We start from the raw sequence: 23,202 nt of genomic DNA, 5'->3' as shown, positions 1-23,202 counted from the left end.
TTGTAGGCCCCCTTCAGATACTGGAAGGCCACAATGAGGTCACCTCAGAGCCTTCTCTTCTCCAGACTGAACAGCCCCAACTCCCTCAGTCTGTCCTCACAGGAGAGGTGCTCCAGCCCTCTGCTCATCCTCGTGGCCCTTCTCTGGACACCTTCCAGCACCTCCAGATCCCTCTTGTAACAGGGGCTCCAGACCTGGAGGCAGTACTGCAGGTGGGGTCTCAGCAGAGCTGAGGAAAGGGGGAGAATCACCTCCCTTGCCCTGCTGGCCACACTTCTCTTGATGCAGCCCAGGATCTGATTGGCTTTCTGGGCTGCAAGTGCACACTGAGAGCTCCTGTTGAGCTTCTCGTCCCCCAGCACCCCCAAGTCTCTCTCCTCAGGGCTGCTTTCCAGCCAGTCCCTGCCCAGCCTGGATTTGTGCCTGGGATTGCCTCGAGCCAGCTGCAGGACCCTGCCCTTGGTCTTGTTGAACCTCATGAGGTTGGCTTGTGCCCACCTCTCCAGCCTGTCCAGGTCCCTCTGGATGGCATCCCTTCCCTCCAGCTGTCTGCTGCACCACACATCTTTTTAGTCCATCAGTTATGGACTCTCTCATCATCTAGGGAGGTAAACACTGTGGGAGTTCCTTTTCTTTTTGTGTGTGTGTGGGGGGTTGGTTCTGTTTTGGGGGTGGGGTTTTTCTGTTTGTTTGTTTTGTGGGTTGGTTTGTTGGTTTAAGGAAACAGGAATCAGTAAAAATGTGAATGTTGGGGTTCAGACCCCTGTCAGTAATATAGTAGAAGCTGAATAGCTCAGACATAACCAGCACTTGCTTTATTTGACATCAGCTGCTCAGATGGCTTAAGGGAAGGCCAGTAGCTTTTCAGGTCTAAAATCAGGAGGGGAATAAATCAGAGAGGTGAATACAAATATTAGGTCAGATAGTAGAGTCTGTTAGTCTGCTGAATAGCCCTGTGGTCATGACTGTGTCTGTTCTTCCTTTCCCCATGCCTTCATTCAGCTGTGCACAGTTTGTTTCCTGGTGGTCAGTTTTCTTGAGTGAGCATAGCTGGGGTGATGGTACACTGCAAGCAGTGAGCAAGCTGGAGAAACAGAGAGTAGGTCTGCAGCAGAGGTGCTTGATCAGAAGACAGGAGGTGGTAGAGCTCTCATATGGTCTGAGTAGGCTTACCTAGTGTTTGAGCTTCTGCTGCTGTGTGTTTGCAACCTCAGAGCTGGCCAGGGCAGGGTGTGTGGCTTTATGATAGGAATCTGGAAGTATTTGTAAAGAAATGAAGTCATGCTTGGTGGGAGGGGGTTGTGGCAGGTCACCCCTCGTGTGGTGAAAAGGCTTGTGAGAAGGTGAAAACTGCAGACTGCTCAGGGACTGCCAGTTTGGCTCTACCTGGAACAGGCTCCTAACATACACAAAGCACAGTTCCATCCATCTGCCTTGTTCCTGTCACAATCCTGAAATGAAGTTACAGTGCTGCTGGAGTCATTCAGTACAGCCTTAAACTTGTGTAGGAAGAGCAGCAGTACAGGAAGAGCAGGTTGGACTTGATGATCCTTGGGGTCTCTTCCAACCTTAGTGATACTGTGATACACCCTTATGCACACACCAAGACCCAAGTACCCCTCTGGGGGTTGGGGCAGGGAGAAGTCTGTCACAGTATCACCAAGGTTGGAAGAGACCTCAAAGATCATCAAGTCCAACCTGTCACCACAGACCTCGTGACTAGACCATGGCACCAAGTGCCACATCCAATCCCCTCTTGAACACCTCCAGGGATGGGGACTCCACCACCTCCCTGGGCAGCACATTCCAATGGCTAACAACTCTCTCTGGGAAGAACTTTCTCCTCACCTCCAGCCTAAACTTCCCCTGGTGCAGCTTGAGACTGTGTCCTCTTGTTCTGGTGCTGGTTGCTAGAGAGAAGAGACTGACTCCCTCCTGGCTACAACCACCTTTCAGGTAGTTGTAGAGAGCAATGAGGTCTCCCCTGAGCCTTCTCCTCTCCAGGCTAAACAACCCCAGCTCCCTCAGCCTCTCCTCACAGGGCTGTGCTCAAGGCCTCTCCCCAGCCTTGTTGCCCTTCTCTGGACACCTTCAAGTGTCTCAATGTCCTTCTGAAACTGAGGGGCCCAGAACTGGACACAGGACTCAAGGTGTGGCCTAAGCAATGCAGAGTACAGTCCATCCCCTGTTCAGCTGTACCTTGTGTGCTGTCCTGCTATGGAAGTGTCAGGTTCCTGAGGCGTTGACATTGTCTCCTAGCAGCAGGGGAGGCAACTGTGATGTTGCTGTGCAGCAGCCTGCTGTAGTTCCGCTGGGAGCTTTGTGTCACAAAACAACCTAATTGTTTTCCTGAGGCCTGATTGTGGTTCACAGTATCACAGTATCACTAAGGTTGGAAGAGACCCCAAGGATCATCAAGTCCAACCTGTCCCAACAGACCTTAGTGGTTCTTAGGCCTGGTTTCATGTGGCTGTTAACACGGATCTGGTATCCAACCCCGCACCCTGGTGGTATTGTGCTAAAGCTCCCTGCCAGTCAGTGCTGGTTTCAAATGGTAACCTAATCAATGAGCAGTGCTGGGAAGCATGGTTTCAACTGTCAACATCTGGGCCTCTTTCCCTTCCATTTTCATTCTGCACTTGCTGGCACATTGGAGTTGCATTCACAACTGATGCTTAAAAAAAGGATACAAAGTTCTTCCTGCCACCATTGGGTAGCTCTCTGGTGAACAAAAGCAGCTTAGCATTCGTCCATGAGAGCTTTCCAAATGGTTTATTACTCCAGAGAAATGGCTTTTTACAAACTAAATTTCCTTTCTTGGAAGGGAAAAAACCCAGAATAAGAATTATTTTAATTCTACTTCAGTGAGACATTATATTCATTGTATTTTTATTTCTAGTTATGTATACTTATAAATTATCTATTCTGTTGAGACACAGTAATAAAATAAAGGCCCTGGCTCCTGGTGTAAAAATGGTACTGCGGTGTTTTACTGGGTGAGAAACAGGAAAAGGGTATGAGCATGAGACAGGTGGAGGGAACTGCTCCTTCATAGAATCAATAAGGTTGGAAAAGACCTTTGAGATCATCGAGGCCAACCTATCACCCAACACCTCATGACTAACTAAACCATGGCTTCAAGTGCCACATCCAATCCTTTTTTGAACACCTCCAGGGATGGTGACTCCACCACCCCCCTGGGCAGCACATTCCAATGGCTAACAACTCTCTGTGAAGAACTTTCTCCTCACTTCCAGCCTAAACTTCCCCTGGCACAGTTTGAGACTGTGCCCTCTTGTTCTGGTGCTGGCTGCCTGGGAGAAGAGACCAACCCCCCCTGGCTACAACCTCCCTTCAGGTAGTTGTAGAGAGCAAGAAGGTCTGCCCTGAGCCTCCTCTTCTCCAGGCTAAGCAACCCCAGCTCCCTCAGCCTCTCCTCACAGGCCCTAACCTCTCCCCAGCCTCATTGCCCTTCTCTGGACACATTCAAGTGTCTGAAAGTCCTCCTTAAATTGAGGGGCCCAGAACTGGACACAGGACTCAAGGTGTGGAGCCTGTTGTTCCAGCTAGAGGAAGGCTGTTGGAAGTCCTCACCTGTCTGCTGTTTTCACCATCTGCTAAGCCTCTTGGATGCATGCAAGTCTCATTACACCAAAGAAAATAACCTGCACTTGTGGTTGTTTCCCCTTCTCCCCAGACTAGCGTGGTGAACTACATTGACCAGAGAACCAAAACAAGCAGTGACCAGCTGTTTTTTGTGGTGTTTGAATGGAAAGATCCTTTCATCCAGACTGTTCAAGACGTGAGTGACACACTTGTCCCTTTTTGCCTCGTGTTCTGACTTCACATGCTTGTGATGTGTTCCAGCAAGTGTAGCTTCAGCTCAGGTCAGAACTTCTTGCTTAAATGACTGTGCTTAGATAAACTGATTTCATGATTTTTATGAGCTGGCAAGAAAGCTAGGCTTAAATCAGAACAGTAACAAGAGCCCAGTGGATTTGTTAATCTGTTATCAGAACAGAATTTGGTGCTGCACTCAAATGCACTAAACCCAGTTTAAAACTTAGCTCACCCTGCTGCAGCTAGAGGGGTATGGTGTGCCAGAGAAGCCCATGATCAGTCCCAGGAGTGCTTACAAGGTGTGCACTGCAGGTGTGTGTGCCTTACAATCATAGAACCAATAAGGTTGGAAAAGACCTCAAAGATCAAGTCCAACCTGTCACCCAACACCTCATGACTAACTAAACCATGGCACCAAGTGCCACGTCCGATCCCTTTTTGAGCACCTCCAGGGATGGTGACTCCACCACCTCCCTGGGCAGCGCATTCCAATGGCTCACAACTCTCTGTGAAGAATTTTCTCCTCACTTCAAGCCTAAACCTCCCCTGGCACAGTTTGAGACTGTGTTCTCTTGTTCTGGTGCTGGCTGTTTGGGAGAAGAGACCAACCCCCACCTGGCTACAACCTCCCTTCAGGTAGTTGTAGAGAGCAAGAAGGTCTCCCCTGAGCCTCCTCTTCTCCAGGCTAGGCAACCCCAGCTCCCCCAGCCTCTCCTCCTTGAGCAGGTGAGCTTGTTTTCCTAGGGTTCTAGGGCAGCTGCCTTTGTCCTTCCCAGAAAAATGAAGGCTGGCAAAGCATGCAGAGAGCCCCTGTTTAAATTCCTGCATTTAACATGGCCCTACCCACCCAAGTGCATCATCAGCACAATCTCCACAGTTCTTGTTTTCTCACCCAAAACCAGGGCAGGGCAGGACAGGGTCCTGCTGTCCTGTCTATGCTGGGGCCAGAGGCCCTCTTTCAAGTGCAGGCACCTCCTTGATGCCTCAAAAGCCCAGTCCTGTGCCTTGCACCTCTGGCTTCCCTCTGTCAGATAGGGTTCACACCCTGGTCCCATAGATTGGGGTTTGTTTCCACTTGCTGAAGAGGCCATAGGTCATGGGCACTGTCAAAGCAGCACTGCTGCTTTCAGGAGGCTGAAAAAGTAGGGAAAGCCAAGCTTGAGTTGGTGACCAAGTGAGGCTGCACTCGTGCTGTCAGAGCTGCAGCCTTCATGGCAAAGCCCAAAGCTCTGTGCTGCTTTTGCTGCCTAAGCCTAGCTGTGCTTGCTTCATTTGAGAGCCCAGCAGTCATCCCTGTGCCTAGAGGTGCAAGGAGAATTGCCAACGACAAATAAATGTCACTGCTCTTAAACCAAAGGTAGTTAAAAATAGAAACAAAATACTTCTTGAGGAGATCTGCAGAAGCAGTTGCTGCTGTCAAAGTGTGGTTATGCATTCCCAACCTGTCCTGTTAATGCTTTCCAGTAGTATCCTAGTATCAGTCAGGGTTGGAAGGGACCACAAGGATCATCTAGTTCCAACCCCCCTGCCATGGGCAGGGACACCCCACACTAGATCAGCCTGGCCAGAGCCTCATCCAGCCTGGGCTTAAACACCTCCAGGGACAGGGCCTCAACCACCTCCCTGGACAACCCAGTCCAGGGCTTTACCACTCTCATGGGGAAGAACTTCCTCCTCACCTCCAGCCTGAATCTCCCCACCTCCAGCTTCATTCCATTCCCCCTAGTCCTATCACTACCTGAGAGCCTGACAAGTCCCTCCCCAGCCTTCTTGTAGGCCCCCTTCAGATACTGGAAGGCCACAATTAGGTCACCTCGGAGCCTTCTCTTCTCCAGACTGAACAGCCCCAACTCCTTCAGTCTGTCCTCACAGGAGAGGTGCTCCAGCCCTCTGCTCATCCTCGTGGCCCTTCTCTGGACACCTTCCAGCACCTCCAGATCCCTCTTGTAATAGGGGCTCCAGACCTGGAGGCAGTACTCCAGGTGGGGTCTCACCAGAGCTGAGCAGAGGGGGAGAATCACCTCCCTTGCCCTGCTGGCCACACTTCTCTTGCTGCAGCCCAGGATCTGATTGGCTTTCTGGGCTGCAAGTGCACACTGAGAGCTCCTGTTGAGCTTCTCGTCCCCCAGCACCCCCAAGTCTCTCTCCTCAGGGCTGCTTTCCAGACAGTCACTGCCCAGCCTGGATTTGTGCCTGGGATTGCCTCGACCCAGCTGCAGGACCCTGCCCTTGGTCTTGTTGAACCTCATGAGGTTGGCTTGTGCCCACCTCTCCAGCCTGTCCAGGTCCCTCTGGCTGGCATCCCTTCCCTCCAGCTGTCTGCTGCACCACACAGCTTGGTGCCATCAGCAAACTTGTAGCAGGTGCTTTGAACTTTGGCTTCTTGAAGCTCTTTAACGTGACTGCTGGGGTTTGTGAATCTTTGTAGATTACATTTACTCTATTATTTCATCTTAAAATAATTTAACTGTTATCTCTAAAGGCTTAAAAAAAGAGTAGTCTAAAATGAATTGAGCAGCTGCTGCAGTGTGTTTTCTTTCTAATGGAAGCCATCAGCAACCCCCCAGTGCGAGGCAGCTGTGTGAAGTCACTCCAGGCCACCTTTGCAGAGCAAAGGACCATGCTGCAAAAAACAACTGAGTCTGAAAAACGGGAGTTGGTGTCGAATGGGAGATTATTGCCCTCACCCCATTCAGCATCTGCCATCTTTCCTCTCTTTCAGATAATCACAGCAAACCCCTGGAACATGATCGCTCTTCTTTGTGGCATCTTTCTGGCTCTCTTTAAGGCAGCAGACTTTGCCAAGTTGAGTGTGAAGTGGATGATCAAAATCCGCAAGAGACATCTGAAGAGGAGAAGTCAAGCCATGAACCACGTCAGCTGAGACTGCCTCTGAACTGTTCCTAGCAGGAGGGATAGAGAATAACTGGAGTAAACTCCCCTCAGGCATTAGTGATGCAAACCAGGGCTGTTTTCTTCAGGAAAAAAGGACAGCTGCAGGAACAGCCTCGTGAACTTCTGGCCTTTGACCTTCAGAAAGCAGCTAACTCTAGGACAACAGACTCTCAAACAAACTCGTGGTTCAGCTAACAAACTCATGCTTTCCTATTCCAAATTTAACAAGCTTACCTCAGTTTTGGGGGGCACCAAGGGAGGAGGAGAAAATTCACTCATGCTCAGAAAATCACCACCATAGTGGTCGAGTTCTCCACCAATGACCAGCAGTTGAATGCTTCTTGGAACAGGTGAGCAAGTAACTTCTGCTTGAGCAGTGTGCTGCATCTGCTGCTGCAATGAAGTTACTTCCTTGGCAGGCTTAGTGGGAGGTAAAGCACTCAACAAAACTAACTGGCCTCCCCTCTCCACAGCATGTGTTAAAACAGGATACACTGGAATTCCATTAGGTGTCATTTTTGACTTAAAGTATATTGACTTTAACATTAAAAAATCCTTCTATGAAGATGCTGTGTACATTGTTTGGCTATGAGAGCAGGGGGGGGCAGCTGAAGCTTTGCAGGAGGTAAAACAAGACTAAGTTAGCAAAAGTCTGTTCTTGATCAATCCAACTGCAAGTGAACTCAAGCAACTCAATACTTGAGCATCTCAGCTGAGTTCTGTCTCGGCCTGTTGCCCTTCCCTCCAGCCTTGGCTAAGGAAGTGAAAAGGTCTTTCTTCAGCCTGGCATTTCAGTATGATTCTGTGTTACAGACTGTCTGCCCAGTCACTGTGCTGTGGTGGTGCAGTCTTTTTCTTCCTTATAAGTCCTTTATGAGTCCAGCTGCCACAACCCACTGCTGAGGCATCTACAGGGCAGCAGTGCACTGCTGCGTGTTTGCTCTGAAGGCTCTGTGGCAAGGGAAGGAACGTGCCAAGTCATAGTTTGCTTCTACCATCCTCTGCTAGTGAAGTGTTAATACAGTAGTAAACACAACTGAAGTACCTCCTCATTCTTTGACCTTCTGAGGAGGCCTTTTTTGAATAAAATTGACCACTTTCAGCTGCTTTCCAGAGGAAATTGAGGCACTGCACTGACCAAGGGCAGCCTTGAACAGAATAGAATAGAACAGAACAGAATAAACCAGGTTGGAAGAGACCTTCGAGATCAGGGGAGTGTTGACTCCATGGAATAAGGAAAACAAACCAGTCCCACCAAGTGCAGGCATGGAGGCAGCCCACAGGTTCTCCTGTGTCCAGACAGGAGGAGGTTACAGCTTACCCCTCACTTCCAGTTAGTGCTCTTACCTCTTCCCCAGGTCCTGTGTTGGGGCTTCAAAAACTTGTCATTTGATTGCTACAGTAAGAGACAACTTGATCACATCCTTCTGGGAAAGAAAAGGTTTGGGTGCATGACGAGGTGGTGTTCAGTCAACACTTCATGCTCAGTATCTTGCAGTGATGGCTCTTCAGTAGGCCCAGCAGGGCCAGTATTGTCCCTGCCTCAGGTGAGTGAGCTGGCACACTGCATAGCAGGTAAACAAGGTTAAACTAAAGGGGACAAGCCAAGACCAAATGCTGCAGTGTGGCAGGAACTGAGCATTGTTCCATCCCTTGGTGCTGGTGTGGTGAGGAATGGGACAAACTCAGGCAGGGCACAGGAGTGGGGAAAACAAAACTACCATACCTAGACAATCTCTCACCAAGAACCCTGCTGCTTTTGCTGTGTAACAGCCTAAGCTGGTAGTAAAGCATTACACTGACATCCCATGTCAACTTGCAGCCCTTTGCCTCCCCAAGTACACTGCTGAGGGGCTGCACTACAGGTAAGACAGAGACAGCTCAGCTGTGACTACTCACTGTCAGAGCACCCCTCCCCAGCCAAGTGGTCCTTAATAAATGGAATTACATCAGCTGGTCACTGAATCTTACCAAAACACAGTTCAGCAACAGCAATTTGCTCAGGTACTGCTACAGCCTACTGCATTTGTTGTTCATGAGGTCAGGGAAGCTAAATTGAAGACAACTTAGCCCCAGCTGTGGGGTAAGAGGTATGATCTGCCCACCTATAAAGGATGCACTCCTTTGGCAGTATTGAATGTATTCTTTTTCAGAGCAGTCAGTGCAGTCACCACATCTCAGCTACCTGGAGCTTTGCTTTTGTTTTCCACTAGAGCAGGCCAGCAAATTCCAGCCAAGAAAGCTTTCTTTTCTATCCACCTTTATAGGAGTGATTCTCACAGCAAGAGTTGCATGTTTTGCGTTGGAATGGCTCCTTACGGCTCCTGGGCTGCTGCCTCCAGCCCAAGAGGTCCCAGGGGATGTTCCCCCAGCTAAAGATGGCATCACTCAGGGGTTTTAATACTGTTCCTGCTTCCTTCGTTGTAGTTCCACCTGGCCCACAGCCTTGCCACATTACACTGCATATGTGACTTCCAGATGCCTCCCAGTGGGCTTTCAGGGGTCAGCACCCAGTGACTTCTGCCTCTCCTAGCCCTCTGCCACAGCCCCTGGACAAGTGCCACCTTGGTGGGCAGAGCTGACACGTCGGGCAGGTCATGCACGACCGTCTTTATCTTTGTTGAGACACTTCACTTTCCTTCACATAATCATCACGTTCACAAGGTGGTTTTCATCTTCAGGAGAGGACTCCCACACAGCAGCACAGCTGACAATGGTTGCTCTCAAGTTGGGGGTTTATTTTTCTATGGGGGTGGGGGGGGGGGTGGGGGGAAGGCAGACTAGCTGCATGATGGCCATCTGCCCCTGAGCTGCCCAAGCACACCCTTGCAGTCCCCAGTGTTTGCTGTGCAAGAAGCACCATGACAAGTAATGAATTTCCCTCCCCAGATTTGGGCAGCCACATACCAGGGCAGAGTTTCTTTGGTCAGCTGATGATGGGAGTCGTCTTACAAAACCTGCACACAGTTAGTAGCAACAAAGTGGTTGTGATCAGCTGGCACTACTGGAAATGTAAGCTACTTACTTCAGGCACCATCATTCATAGAATGTGAAGAGATTGGAAGGGAGCTCCAGGCATCATCAGCTCCCACTCCCTCCTGCTAAAAGCAGGATCACCCAGGATAGTGCACACAGGAAAGCATCCAGGCAGGTTTTGAAAGTTCCCAGAGAAGGAGACTCCTCAGCCTCTGTGGGGAGCCTGTTCCAGTGCTTCATCACCCTCACTGTAAAGAAGTTTCTCCTCATGTCAAGGTGAAACCTCCTGTGTTCAAGTTTGTACCTGTTGTTCCTTGTCTTATTACTGCACACCACTGAAAAGAGAGTGGCCCCATCCACTTGTCACCCACCCCACTTCCTCTGGCTTAGAAACAAATGAAGTTAATAATAATGAAATTGTACTAACAGACTCAAAGTCTGTAGTAGAAACTTTCCTCCTGGAAACTGCTTGAATGATGTCAGTGAACCAGCCAAATAGGTAAGGAAAACCCAGGCCACCTGCCTCAGCTGTTCTGATCACCACAGAGCAGAACAAAGCCTTCCATCCTACTCACCAAAAGTGAAATCCCAGTGGCCTGCATCTGCTCACAATTCTGCTGCTCCATGGAAAGCTACAGGTTATTAGAGATGCATGCAGTTGTCTGTAAAAGCCATCCTAGCCCTCCTGGTCCTTACAAAGACAAAGATGTGATATCCAGCACTAAATACAAACATAAAGACTTTATTGAATGCTGCTCAATTCCCCAAAGATTTCATTACAAAAGGTTTTTTTCCACACAACTGCAATTTAAGAGATTGGAATGGTACTCTGATAAAAGATGTGAGAAATACTTGATCAAGCAAACAGACAAGACTTCTATTGTCAGCTTGCTGCCTTGAACAAGCAGGCTGCATTTGCCTTAAATAAACCAAGGAAGGATTTACCGACGGCCTTCCCTCCTCACAAAGCCGAAACACAACCCAGTCTTGGTCTCATTCTCCACTCCGTGAGATGCTGTACCTAATGCAGAATCATCCAAGAGTCTCTCAGAGACCTGCACTGCTCTGCAGGGAGTCCTTGGGCTGATGAGGAGCATCATTGATGGGCTCTCTAGGGGAAGCTCCATCATCAGCTGCAGCAGGAGGAAATCTCCACGCAGCCCAGGACCGAGAGACAGCAAGAAAGGGGTAGAGGCGCTCACCACGTGGCGAGCCAGACCCATGGACCACCCCAACCTGTTCAAGCTGACTTCTTTCCCTACTTAGCCTCATTCTAATGTGCACATTACATACATCTAAATCTGAATGCAATCAGGAATTCAAGGACAGCACCAGCCCCAAGTTCCTTTCAGTGCTGGCAGGGGCACATTGCTGAGTATCTCAAGTTCCTGGTAACTTACCTTGGTTTTATTTGAGAGAACACAGCACAACTCGAAGCCTTTTCTATCACCTCAACCCAAGTCTGCAACAATGTGAAGAGCACATATAAAACAAGCTAAAAAAAAACCCCAACAATGTACATAGCAAACTCTGTGCCACCTGTGTGCAACACAATCAAAGATTCAAGTCAGGATTCTCACCACTCCCCTAATTCTTTCGCTGACGAAGGAGGATAACTCAGCCCTATGAAACGCTGGAGGTGACAGGACATCAACAATCAGACACATTTACAAGCTGCTGTGGTGATGACATCACTTAACTGCTGTATTGAAACTCAAACCTTTATACATGTGCCAGAGGTGGGGGGGGGAGGGAAAAAAAAAAGAGTGGCTGTTTCTGTTGTGAGACTTCTTGTGCAGATCCTTACAATATTTCAAAAGGGTACAAAAAAGCCAAGAAGTATGCCTGCCCCCTGGAGGGGGCTCATTCCTTTATTTGGCACTTGGGTTGTGTGCATTCAGCACACTGTGAGTGCTGTTCTGCTTCTCTGCCATGGCCTTCTTAAGCTTTAGCTCCTCCAGCTTTCGCCACAGCTCTTCACGTTCAAGTTCTTTCTTTTTCTCTCTGTAGAAAAAAAGGAGTGAAGGATCAGTTGGAGATCTCTCTCCTGTGCAGTGTGGAGATGCAGTTACTTAACCACTGTGGTTTGCATCTATAGAATCAGAGAATCAACAAGGTTGGAAAAGACCTCAAAGATCATCAAGTCCAACCTGTCACCCAGCACCTCATGACTAACTAAACCATGGCTCCAAGTGCCACATCCAATCCCCTCTTGAACACCTCCAGCGATGATGACTCCACCACCTCCCTGGGCAGCACATTCCACCAGCTAACTACTCTCTCTGGGAAGAACTTTCTCCTCACCTCCAGCCTAAAGCTCCCCTGGCACAGCTTGAGACTGTGTCCTCTTGTTCTGGTGCTGTCTGCTTGGGAGAGAAGACCAACCCCCACCTGGCTACAACCTCCCTTCAGGGAGTTGTAGACAGCAATAAGGTCTCCTCCTCTCCAGGCCAAGCAACCCCAGCTCCCTCAGCCTCTCCTCACAGGGCTGTGCTCCAGACCCCTCCCCAGCCTCTAGTAATGATCTTGGATGTTTTTTTTCCTCCAAAGTATTTTTAGTTTACAGTTTCCTCTATTGAAAAGAGCAAGCACCCAAACTGGTAACAGTTGGTGGTGAGACTAATGTTGCTCCAGCAAACTTGGACAATCGCTGTAGTGTGGTTTTGCGCAGATGACCGCAGTGCTAATGAGGTTCTTTATCACAGGCAAACAAATGAAGGGACTAAGCATTCTTGGGGGAGAAAAGCACAACTACTGAAAGGAGCCAGAATGCAGTCTCAGCTGGCCTACCTCCTTTACTCCAGCAGTACTGGCTAGCAGGATAGGGAGAGGGGTTATAGCTACTAAGTATTGCCCAGCTCAGCTTTTTTTCAGGCACCACCACCTGAAATAGCAGATGCAGCACCAGCAGATCCAGCACCAGCAGCCCCTCAGAGCAGCAGCTAAGCCCACTTTTCCTACCCCAGAGCAGCCTCTCCCTGCCCAGGCAGGACAGGGAGCTAGGGCCTTCCTGTCAGTGCCTTGGGCGCTACTGACACACCTGCGTGGTGCTTCACCCCAGGGACTGCCTGCAGCAAATGCTTGAGAAGCAGTTCCACTACAGAATTCCACAGCCACAAGAGTTCAGCTGTTTCTCTCCAGCTAGTACAAGGCAGGCATGTGTTCATCAATGCACGTGTGGAAGAAGAATCAGTACCTTTGCCTTTCTGCTTTGTATGAGCTTGTGAGCTCATCAAAAAGCTTGCCATTCATTTCCATCAGAGTTTTCAGCACGTTATACACCAGTGCCACTATAGTTCTAGGGGGGGGAAAAAAAAATGAACACAGGCATTAGAATTACTCAGCACAAAGCCAACCTCACTGAAGTGCTCAATGTCTTTTCTGGGGCTCTAAGCTTTTTTATTTAAGCTGCTGCTGCAGGGTCAGTGAGTTTCTGAAGCAAAAAGTTTCCCCTGTAAATCAGTGAAATGCCTAGTCAGACATTTCTTTGCAATGGCTTTGGTAACCTCAGCTTCCTGACCCCTTGTCACTGCACAGCATATAATTATTAGTACTGTGGTGTGCTTTAAAAGCCATTCAGTTATGCTTAATAACTAACCATGGTTTTGTGATACTTGAGCAGTTCTGGGCAGCAGATAGCTTTGCTGCATGTGCCTCATTAGGGAGCCAAATTGAGAACATCAGATCACTGGTTTCCAGGGCCTTGATTTCTTTAAGAAACTGAAGAGCCTGAGCAGTACTGGCTGTCTCTTATGTGGCTGTCCACATCTCTGTGTTGGGTTGGGAAAGCATTCATATTTCCCTACATTATCTGAAATACTGTGGTATTGAGCTCCTTTACACCCACTCTTCATTATTCAGAGAAATGCAAAACCAGCAATACAATTAAACATTCATAAGACACCTAATCATTAAGCTTGTCACTAACGGCAAAAGCAGCCAGGCTGTCTTCCCCCATCACTCCTGTTCATCCCTGCACAGCAGTGTTGACTGGGAGGTTGTGGAACAGGGGTGCTGTGTGGCCTCAAAAAAGCAAGTGAGATAAAAATCTAAGGAAGTAACCAAAGGACCAGGTTTGCCCTTCGGGTTCACTCTGTTCCGTGGAGCACTAGGGAATCTCCCAGCTATTCAGAGGCCTCACACACATTCCAAGTGCACAGGACAGAGCACTTGGGGTGTGGTGGTTTTGTTGGTTTGAACCCTGCCTTTCACACATGGTTGGAAGGCAAAAGCTTATTCACAGTTTTGGTTTCCTAAGAGGAAAAGTTTGATTCTGAACAAGCAGTTAAGTCCACACTGGACAGCTAGCTAGCTAGAAGCATGTTTCTCATTGTGACACTTTTAGGCTGTGCCTTTATGTGATGGGATGATTAAACCTTCACACCACCACACTCTGCCCTTCAGAACAGAATGAAACCAGAGAGACTTTCTTCCCCAAACTTCCTGGTCCTCTTTCACTTCTTTCATGACTTCTGTCTGCAGCCAAGGAATGGGAGATCCTTCAAATTTGCTGAGGTCCCAAGTAGTGCTAATGCTTCAAGAACTGCCTCTCCAAAATTTGCACTTGCAACTAGACAACATCTACACCCATTCAGAGCCTCCAAGAGCTTAGAAGAGGACACCTCATTTAATGCAAGATAAGCTCCTGCCCAGGCTGGTTTTTGCCTGTACAAGCCTTGCATTGTGCAAATTGACTTGAAGCTCAACTCAGGGTGCTGGATGCATGCACACTTTGCTTTTCAGTATTTCAATATGATTACTGCTTCTTTCAAATCTAATATATAAACATTAGCATTTAACTTGTGGTACTAAAAAGCAGTAGGCACTCATTCATAGTGGTAGGCATTGCTCTTCTCTGGTGGTATCTTTTCCCCTTCACTGAGCAGTAACTGCTTCTGAAGCCACTGACACTGTTTTGTTCATCTGAAGTAGTAAAGGACCGAAAAGCATAAATATAGCAGAAGCATCCCATGGGAATTGCTTTGGTCTAGAGGGAATTCAGCTGCACTTTTAACTAACACACAAAATCAAATATGGTTACAGTGTGAATCATGGAATGTTAGGGGTTGGAAGGGACCTCTAGAGGTTATCAAGTCCAACCCCTCACCAACGCAGGATCACCTAGAGCAGGCAGCACAGGAATGCACCCAGGGGGTTTTAAAGGACTCCAGAGGAGACTCCAGGACCACTCTGGGTTGCCTGTTGCAGTGCTCTGTCACCCTCACTATAAAGGAGTGTCTCCTTGTGTTGAGGTGGAACCTCCTGTGTTCTGGCTTGTACCCAAAGATCACCTGATTTCACAGTATCACAGTTCAAGCTTCAAGCTTGTTCAATGAAGTCCAAGCCTCCACTGTCACAATGCAGAACAGCGAAAAGCGTGGCATTGCTGAAGGTGACATCCCTCTTACCACCTGTAATCTCACTGACCTAACCTGCCAAGTGAAAAGGAACACCTACAAAGCTTATGAGCCAAACCTGACAGAGAGGAGCAGAGGGGGCACAACGAAGTGAAGCGTTACGTACGGGTTCCAGTGCTCTTTGGAGATCTTGTAGAGACTGCCAAACATAATTGGCAGGATTTTATCAATGTTCTCCTCAATCAGGCTAAGGATATATTCATTATTCCAGAAGTACAAAGCTCTTTCTGCAACCTGCAAGAAAATGGAGGGGGTCAACCACCACAAAATAAATTACTTCAATCAAGGAATCAACCAATAGCCACACACACAAAAAAATAACACTTTGGTTTTTACCTGAAAATGTGAACTTGACACACACTTGGAGATTTGCTTAAATAAAGGCTCTTCTATTTTTCTGAACTGTGTGGGCTCTATTACATCTAAGATTTCTTCAATTTCACCTAAAAACATGACCTGTTTGGACAAAAGAAATGGAATCAAAAAGTCTGAGAATGCTTTGAAACACCACTGTGAACAGAAAAGCAAGACAGCTTACAGCTAGTCATGCTGGGCCCCTCGCTTCAAGAAGGGCATGGAGACTCTGGAAGGTGTCCAGAGAAGGGCAACAAAGCTGGGGAGGGGTCTGGAGCACAGCCCTGTGAGGAGAGGCTGAGGGAGCTGGGGTTGCTTAGCCTGGAGAAGAGGAGGCTCAGAGGAGACCTTCTTGCTCTCTACAACTCCCTGAAGGGAGGTTGTAGCCAGGAGGGGTTGGTCTCTTCTCCCAGGCAAGCAGCACCAGAAAAAGAGGACAGAGTCTCAAGCTGTGCCAGGGGAGGTTTAGGCTGGATGTTAGGAAGTTCTTCACAGAAAGAGAGATTGCCCATTGGAATGAGCTGCCCAGGGAGGTGGTGGAGTCACCATCACTGGAGGTGTTTAAGAAGAGCCTGGATGAGGCACTTGGTGCCATGGTTTAGTTGCTTAGATGGTGTTGGGTGATAGGTTGGACTCGATCTCTGAGGTCTTTTCCAACCTGGATTAATTCTATTCTATTCATATTACTTCATAGGAGACACCAGAAACAAGAGACAAAACCAACCTCTTTCTGACTGCAAGTTTTTGGCCAAAATTTGAGCAGTCCTCTGATTACCTGTATTAAAACCACAAAACAAGTTAAAGCAGAACATGTTTCTATTAAAAACATAATCATCTTGCCAAATGTGTATTCAGTTTCCTTATCTATAGGTTCAGTGAAAGTTGAATACAGTGAAATACAGTTCCACTGAAAATAAATACTGTACTGTCTCATTTAAGTATTTCTCTCATTGAGGTTATCAGAATAATTCAGCCTCCTATCACTCCACCAACTTTGATTATCTGCTCACCCTCCACTCCTGTCCCATTTCCCAGCACATACATTGCTAGGATGCTGTTAACATCAAGGCATCACCAAGTGAAGTTCTCTCCCCTGTAGCAAGATTCCCTGTAATACTTTTTGTCTTCCACTCATCCATACTTTGAGGAGCACTTGTCTTGGCAAGGCTTGAAGCCCAAGAGCTAGGGGCATGTGCTGACTGCACAAGCAGGGCTCTGCAGAGGAGAGCCACATGGCCTCCAACCTTTTCTCTTCTGGAGTTTGCAACATTGAAGGCTAAAACACAAAATAGCTCTGTGCTTACAGACTGAATAGATTCCAGGATCTACACTGGAAACTATCTGACACAAGACTGGAAAAAGCCCTTTGGGAAACTGAATTAGAAAATACAGTCCCCAGAAGGAAATGGGGTTGGGGGAGAACCAAACATAGGCTGGAGGCCTCTTTCCTAAAACAAACCTCTGGTATGGCATCTGCACTACTAAACTAATGCAGGGGGTGGGGGCTGTGAATTGCTCTATGTTTCAGAAGGAGAAGTCTGCTCAGAACCTTATAAACTTTCCTTCTGAGGAAAGGAGCTCTATTTTTGTGATACAAAAGAGCTGCCAAACAGAGAGGGACCTGGGGGTGCTGATTGACAGCTGCCTAAACATGAGCCAGCAGTGTGCCCAGGTGGCCAAGAAGGCCAATGGCATCCTGGCCTCCATTAGGAATAGTGTGGCCAGCAGGAGCAGGGAGGTCATTGTGCCCTGTACTCTGCATTGGTTAGGCCACACCTTGAGTCCTGTGTCCAGTTCTGAGCCCCTCAGTTTAAGAAGGACATTGAGACACTTGAATGTGTCCAGAGAAGGGCAACAAGGCTGGGGAGAGGCCTTGAGCACAGCCCTGTGAGGAGAGGCTGAAGGAGCTGGGGTTGCTTAGCCTGGAGAAGAGGAGGCTCAGGGGAGACCTTACTGCTCTCTACAACTACCTGAAGGGAGGTTGTAGCCAGGAAGGGGTTGGTCTCTTCTCTCCAGCACCCAGCACCAGAACAAGAGGACACAGTCTCAAGCTGCACCAGGGGAAGTTTAGGCTGGAGGTGAGGAGAAAGTTCTTCACTGAGAGAGTTTTTAGCCATTGGAATGTGCTGCCCAGGGAGGTGGTGGAGTCACCAATCCCTGGAGATGTTCAAGAGGGGATTGGATGTGGCACTTGGTGCCATGGTTTAGTCATGAGGTCTGTGGTGACAGGTTGGAGTCAATGATCTTTGAGGTCTCTTCCAGCCTTGGTGACACTGTGATACAATAGTATCTAATTGATCATATCCAACTGTAAAACTTACTCAGCTGAGTAACTTCCACATTTGGCTTTGCCATGTTGAGGAGCTCTCCCACCTTCCCCTTTTATTCCACAACTATGTGGACTATCAAAAGTGACTTTCCAGAGGAAAAAACATTGCCACTTTAAGTGGCCACAAGTCTTTATCTGAGGATTCCCCTATATCCTAACACTACAAAACTGAATGTCACTTCAAGTGACACTAAGCAAACGCAGAAACCTCAGGCAACAGCTAAAGTCCAAGGCTCACATCCACAGAACAAAGCAAGCTACAAGGAAAGAACAGATTCCCTACAGAGCCCTGACCATACAAGTTCTACCTTGCTGGCTGAAAGATGCAGACTACTGCAATACCAAGGCCAGCACCTGACACCTAATGAAGGATCAGAAGGCCTGGGTCAGCCCACACACGTAACACTGCACTGGGCCCACAGAGCTCCCTCCCTGAACAGCTCAGCTGGTTCTGACCTGGCATCCTTGCTGCCTCCATGGTCAGCATAGAAGAGCCAGGGCAGAGAGCAGAGCAAGTGGGGGAGGCTCCCCCATTTCACTGCATTTACCCATCTGGCAGTCCTTCACTCAGTCACTTCTCCACTCTCAAGCAGTCAGATTTGCATGAATTACTTGTTTCCCCTGATTCATAATTTAGTCTCTGTAAATACACTTCAAGTCTAGGAACCCTTCCAGTTGCTTAGCTCTAACTGAATGACTCTGTGATATACAATTGAGGTTTTGTATTTGTAGAGAACAAACCTCAACATTTACACCTAGGAAAGCTCATTCTCTCAGCAGCTTCCCTTCCCCCAGAGCAATGCAAGTAAGCCAAAGAACTTCAGACAAGCCAAAGATAAGCTACCTACCATAAACCCCCAACTGGAGCATGAATTTACTCATCTTGAAAGCATAAAACTGGAGGAGCTGGAAGAGCTCATTCCTCAGCACTTGTTATTGGAAGTGTGGGGAATATGCTTCACTAAGCAGACTGACATTATCAACTGGAGAGCTGCCAAACAGAAAGGGACCTGGGGGTGCTGATTGACAGCTGGCTGAACATGAGCCAGCAGTGTGCCCAGGTGGCCAAGAAGGCCAATGGCATCCTGGCATGCATCAGGAATAGTGTGGTCAGCAGGCAGGGAGGTCACTGTGCCCCTGTACTCAGCACTGGTTAGGCCACACCTTGAGTCCTGTGTCCAGTTCTGGGCCCCTCAGTTTAAGAAGGACATTGAGACACTTGAACGTGTCCAGAGAAGGGCAACAAACCTGAGGAGGGGTCCTGAGCACAGCCCTGTGAGGCAAGGCTGAGGGAGCTGGGGTTGTTTAGCCTAGAGAAAAGGAGGCTCAGGAGAGACCTTCTTACTGTCTACAACTACCTGAAGGGGGGTTGTAACCAGGAAGGAGTTGGTCTCTTCTCTCTAGCAACCAGCACCAGAACAAGAGGACACAGTCTCAAGCTGCACCAGGGGAAGTTTAGGCTCAAGGTGAGGAGAAAGTTCTTCACTGAGAGAGTTTTTAGGCATTGGAATGTGCTGCCCAGGGAGGTGGTGGAGTCACCATCCCTGGAGATGTTCAAGAGGGGATTGGATGTGGCACTTGGTGCCATGGTCTAGTCATGAGGTCTGTGGTGACAGGTTGGACTTGATGATCTTTGAGGTCTCTTCCAACCTTGGTGATTCTGTGATGTTCTGAGTATAACAGTGCAGACCTCCCCACAGGATGCCCAGTCCTTGCTCCCCGGAGAGAATATCAGTTTCCACCTTGCCTACACAACTCCAGAAGCTGAGAGATGCACATTTATGTTCAAAGATTTTATCCAAAGAAATACAGGCTGGGCAGATGGGCAGAGTCCAAGGGCAGGAGATTGAACACATCCAAGTGCCAGGTTCTGCACATTGACCACAAGAACCCCATGCAGTGCTACAGGCTGGGGTCAGAGTGGCTGGAGAGCAGCCAGGCAGAGAGGGACCTGTGGGTGCTGGTGGATGGTAGGCTGAACATGAGCCTGCAGTGTGCCCAGGCAGCCAGGAGGGCCAATGGCATCCTGGCCTGCATCAGGAACAGTGTGGCCAGCAGGAGCAGGGAGGTCATTCTGCCCCTGTACACTGCACTGGTTAGGCCACACCTCGAGTCCTGTGTCCAGTTCTGGGCCCCTCAGTTTAGGAAGGAGGTTGACTTGCTGGAGCGTGTCCAGAAAAGGGCAACAAGGTTGGTGAGGGGCTTGGAGCACAGCCCTGTGAGGAGAGACTGAGGGAGCTGGGGTTGCTTAGTCTGGAGAGGAGGAGACTCAGGGGTGACCTTATTGCTCTCTACAACTCCCTGAAGGGAGGTTGTAGTGAGGCAGAGGTTGGTCTCTTCTCCCAGGCAACCAGCACCAGAACAAGAGGGCACAGTCTCAGGCTGTGCCAGGGGAGGTTTAGGCTGGAGGTTAGGAGGAAGTTCTACACAGAGAGAGTGATTGCCCACTGGAATGGGCTGCCTGAGGAGGTGGTGGGGTCGCCGTCGCTGGGGGTGTTCAGGGCAAGGCTTGACAGGATGCTTGGTTCCATGGTTTAGTTGGTTGGGTGGTGTTGGATGATAGGTTGGACATGATGATCTCGAAGGTCTCTTCCAACCTGGTTTATTCTATTCTATTCTACTCTGCAGATATGAAATCTTGCTGCTCTTCCTACACAAAACTCTTACTATTAAGTATCCCCAGAGCTACAAATTGGCATACAGTGACTTGCAACAGCAGGCACCTGCTAGGAAACTTATCCTGTGTACAAGAGCTGCTTGTTTAGCCCCATTTCCTCAATGTAAAGGCCACTGCACTTAGCAGGGTTAGGTAACAAACTGTTCTTGTCAGCTCTGCAAACATCAGGACTGACCTTAGGCAGGCTACCACAGTTCCAAAAGCTCAGATTGAATGTCCTCTAAATTGACCCTGAGTGACAACTCCTGCCAGAAAAATAACAGTAAGATACTGGTGAAGACAGCCTTCTGATGGAGTTCTGAAAATATTACTTGACCTAAAGCCAAAGAAAATTTTCAAATGCCATCTCATCAGTTCTCCCAAAATTTAATACTGACTTTTCAAGCACTTCAGAAAGTTTCTTAAAGCTTCAGCTCTTGTCTTGCTGACTTTCACTCCTTTGCAAAGCCAACTTCGCTATACCCTCAGAGTAACAACCAAAGCAAGCACAGGCAGCTCTTGTCTGTTCTCCATTCTGTGTTCATCTGGACTGATGAAGAGGTACCCAGAATTCTGTATGCTACAGTCCAGATGAAGTCTCAGTGTTACTCTGTGACACTCCTTCCAAAGCCCTGCCACCTTCACTTCAAAGTTTGGGCTGGGATCCTGCATCCCAGATCTGCAAACCCCTATCAGGAAGTTCTGACTGTCACATTGTTGCTTCATTCAACCCCCTAGGTTTGTAAGTAATGCTACACATAATCTGCTCAGGTCTCAGCTTTAACTGCCAAAACACCAGGGCTGTTTGATCACTTAGTTTAGGGATTAAGACACAATTCCTTGCTCCTCACCCTACCCAAACCCAGAAGCTTACTGGCCACTGTAGCTGGCAACAGTACAGTACAGGGGAAAAGATGCCTCAAGCAGACAAGGCCAATTTACACACAGCCAGGGCAACCATCTTCTACCACGTACAGTAGAACCTGTCTGCTGAAGAAGAACAGCAGTATTTGCCCCAGGGATCAGTGCTGGGCCCCATGCTCTTTAACATCTTTATTGATGATCTGGATGAGGACATTGAGTCCATCATCAGTAAATTTGCTGATGACACCAAGCTGGGGGCAGGAATTGATCTGCTGGAGGGTAGAGAGGCTCTGCAGAGGGACCTCGACAGGCTGGGCAGATGGGCAGAGTCCAGGGGCATGAGATTGAACACATCCAAGTGCTGGGTTCTGCACACTGGCCACAACAACCCCAGGCAGTGCTACAGGCTGGGGTCAGAGTGGCTGGAGAGCAGTCAGGCTGAGAGGGACCTGGGGGTGCTGGTTGATGGTAGACTGAACATGAGCCTGCAGTGTGCCCAGGCAGCCAAGAGGGCCAATGGCATCCTGGCCTGCATCAGGAACAGTGTGGCCAGCAGGAGCAGGGAGGTCATTCTGCCCCCTGTACACTGCACTGGTTAGGCCACACCTTGAGTCCTGTGTCCAGTTCTGGGCCCCTCAGTTTAGGAAGGAGGTTGACTTGCAGGAACGAGTCCAGAGAAGAGCAACAAAGTTGGTGAGGGGTTTGGAACATAAGCCCTACGAGGAGAGGCTGAGGGAGCTGGGGTTGCTTAGCCTGGAGAAGAAGAGGCTCAGGGGTGACCTTATTACTCTCTACAACTACCTGAAGGGAGGTTGCAGACAGACGGATGTTGGTCTCTTCTCCCAGGCAACCAGCACCAGAACAAGAGGACACAGTCTCAGGCTGCGCCAGGGGAGGTTCAGGCTGGATGTTAGGAAAAAGTTCTACACAGAGAGAGTGATTGCCCACTGGAATGGGCTGCCTGGGGAGGTGGTGGAGTCGCCACCATTGGAGGTGTTCAGGAGAAGACTTGATGGGGTGCTTGATGCCGTGGGTTAGTTGCTTGGGTGGTGTTGGATTGGTTGATGGGTTGGACGCAATGATCTTGAAGGTCTCTTCCAACCTGGTTTATTCTATGTATTCTATGTATTCTATATGTATTTAAGTGGCTGTGCAGAAAACAAGCTTCCACTGCAAGATCAGTGAAGATTTACATTGTTTCCCCAAAGCTGTTTATCTTTTTCCCTTCATAGACAAAAAAAATCAGGTTTTGCATAAGCTCTTCACTTTTCTGTCACAAAAGGGATACATATTTCAATAGTAATGTGCTCCTGACTGAAAGATTTTGGATTGTCCAACTGAAACCAGCTTCTGTTCTAGCTGGCCTGACATGAGTCTGTGTCCTCATGAACTGCTGCACCGCCCTGAGCCTCCATTCTTCTTTACAGGCATTGCCAGAGCCCTTGCATGAAGCACTGCAAGCCCCTTTTCTACCTGTCAATATCCATCATGGGAGATGGTCTGGCAAAAGCCACTGATGCCTGAAGCACCTGCATGAGAGCTGAGCAGTGGCACTTCAGTTAACTGAGGAGACAGAACAAACATTGTACTTGCAACTTCATAGTTCTGACTACATGAAGGATTGTTCTTCTTTCCAACTTTCACTTTGAGATTGTTCATTCCCTAAAACATTTCAGCTTTAGGCAGTGGCTGGGCACAAGCTATCTATCAGCACCAAAACCACTGACATTTTAGTTCTTACCAGGAGGGAACACAGTTGTTACAAGCTTTCTCAGAAACATAGTGGTTAGGAGGCTGGAGGTTAGGAGGAAGTTTTACACAGGGAGAGTGAATGCCCATTGGAATGGGCTGTCCAAGGAGGTGGTGGGGTC

The 23,202-nt window shown here is 48.6% G+C and overlaps 2 protein-coding genes across 4 annotated transcripts in view; one reads left to right on the top strand and one right to left on the bottom strand.

The window, feature by feature from the left end:
- The window catches only part of PACC1 (proton activated chloride channel 1), a 35,110-nt gene extending 27,821 nt beyond the window's left edge, over positions 1-7,289 (top strand). For all 3 annotated transcript variants that reach the window (XM_054169301.1, XM_054169314.1, XM_054169311.1), the window contains exons 7-8: positions 3,698-3,802; positions 6,563-7,289. In XM_054169301.1, the coding sequence (XP_054025276.1) occupies positions 3,698-3,802; positions 6,563-6,724 (267 nt within the window). In that variant the 3' untranslated portion in view covers positions 6,725-7,289. The remainder of the gene's footprint in view (positions 1-3,697; positions 3,803-6,562) is intronic.
- A 4,196-nt stretch (positions 7,290-11,485) lies between these two features.
- The window catches only part of PPP2R5A (protein phosphatase 2 regulatory subunit B'alpha), a 66,840-nt gene continuing 55,123 nt past the window's right edge, over positions 11,486-23,202 (bottom strand). The window contains exons 9-13 of the mRNA XM_009897521.2: positions 16,207-16,257; positions 15,465-15,584; positions 15,235-15,362; positions 12,908-13,009; positions 11,486-11,715 (exon numbers count right to left, since the gene is read on the bottom strand). Coding sequence (XP_009895823.2) covers positions 11,583-11,715; positions 12,908-13,009; positions 15,235-15,362; positions 15,465-15,584; positions 16,207-16,257 — 534 coding nt within the window. The 3' untranslated portion in view covers positions 11,486-11,582. The remainder of the gene's footprint in view (positions 11,716-12,907; positions 13,010-15,234; positions 15,363-15,464; positions 15,585-16,206; positions 16,258-23,202) is intronic.

Source organism: Dryobates pubescens, chromosome 2, assembly GCF_014839835.1.
Source record: "Dryobates pubescens isolate bDryPub1 chromosome 2, bDryPub1.pri, whole genome shotgun sequence".
Taxonomy (NCBI): domain Eukaryota; kingdom Metazoa; phylum Chordata; class Aves; order Piciformes; family Picidae; genus Dryobates; species Dryobates pubescens.
Note: the sequence above shows the minus strand (reverse complement) of the source record. Positions and strands in the feature narration are given on the sequence as shown.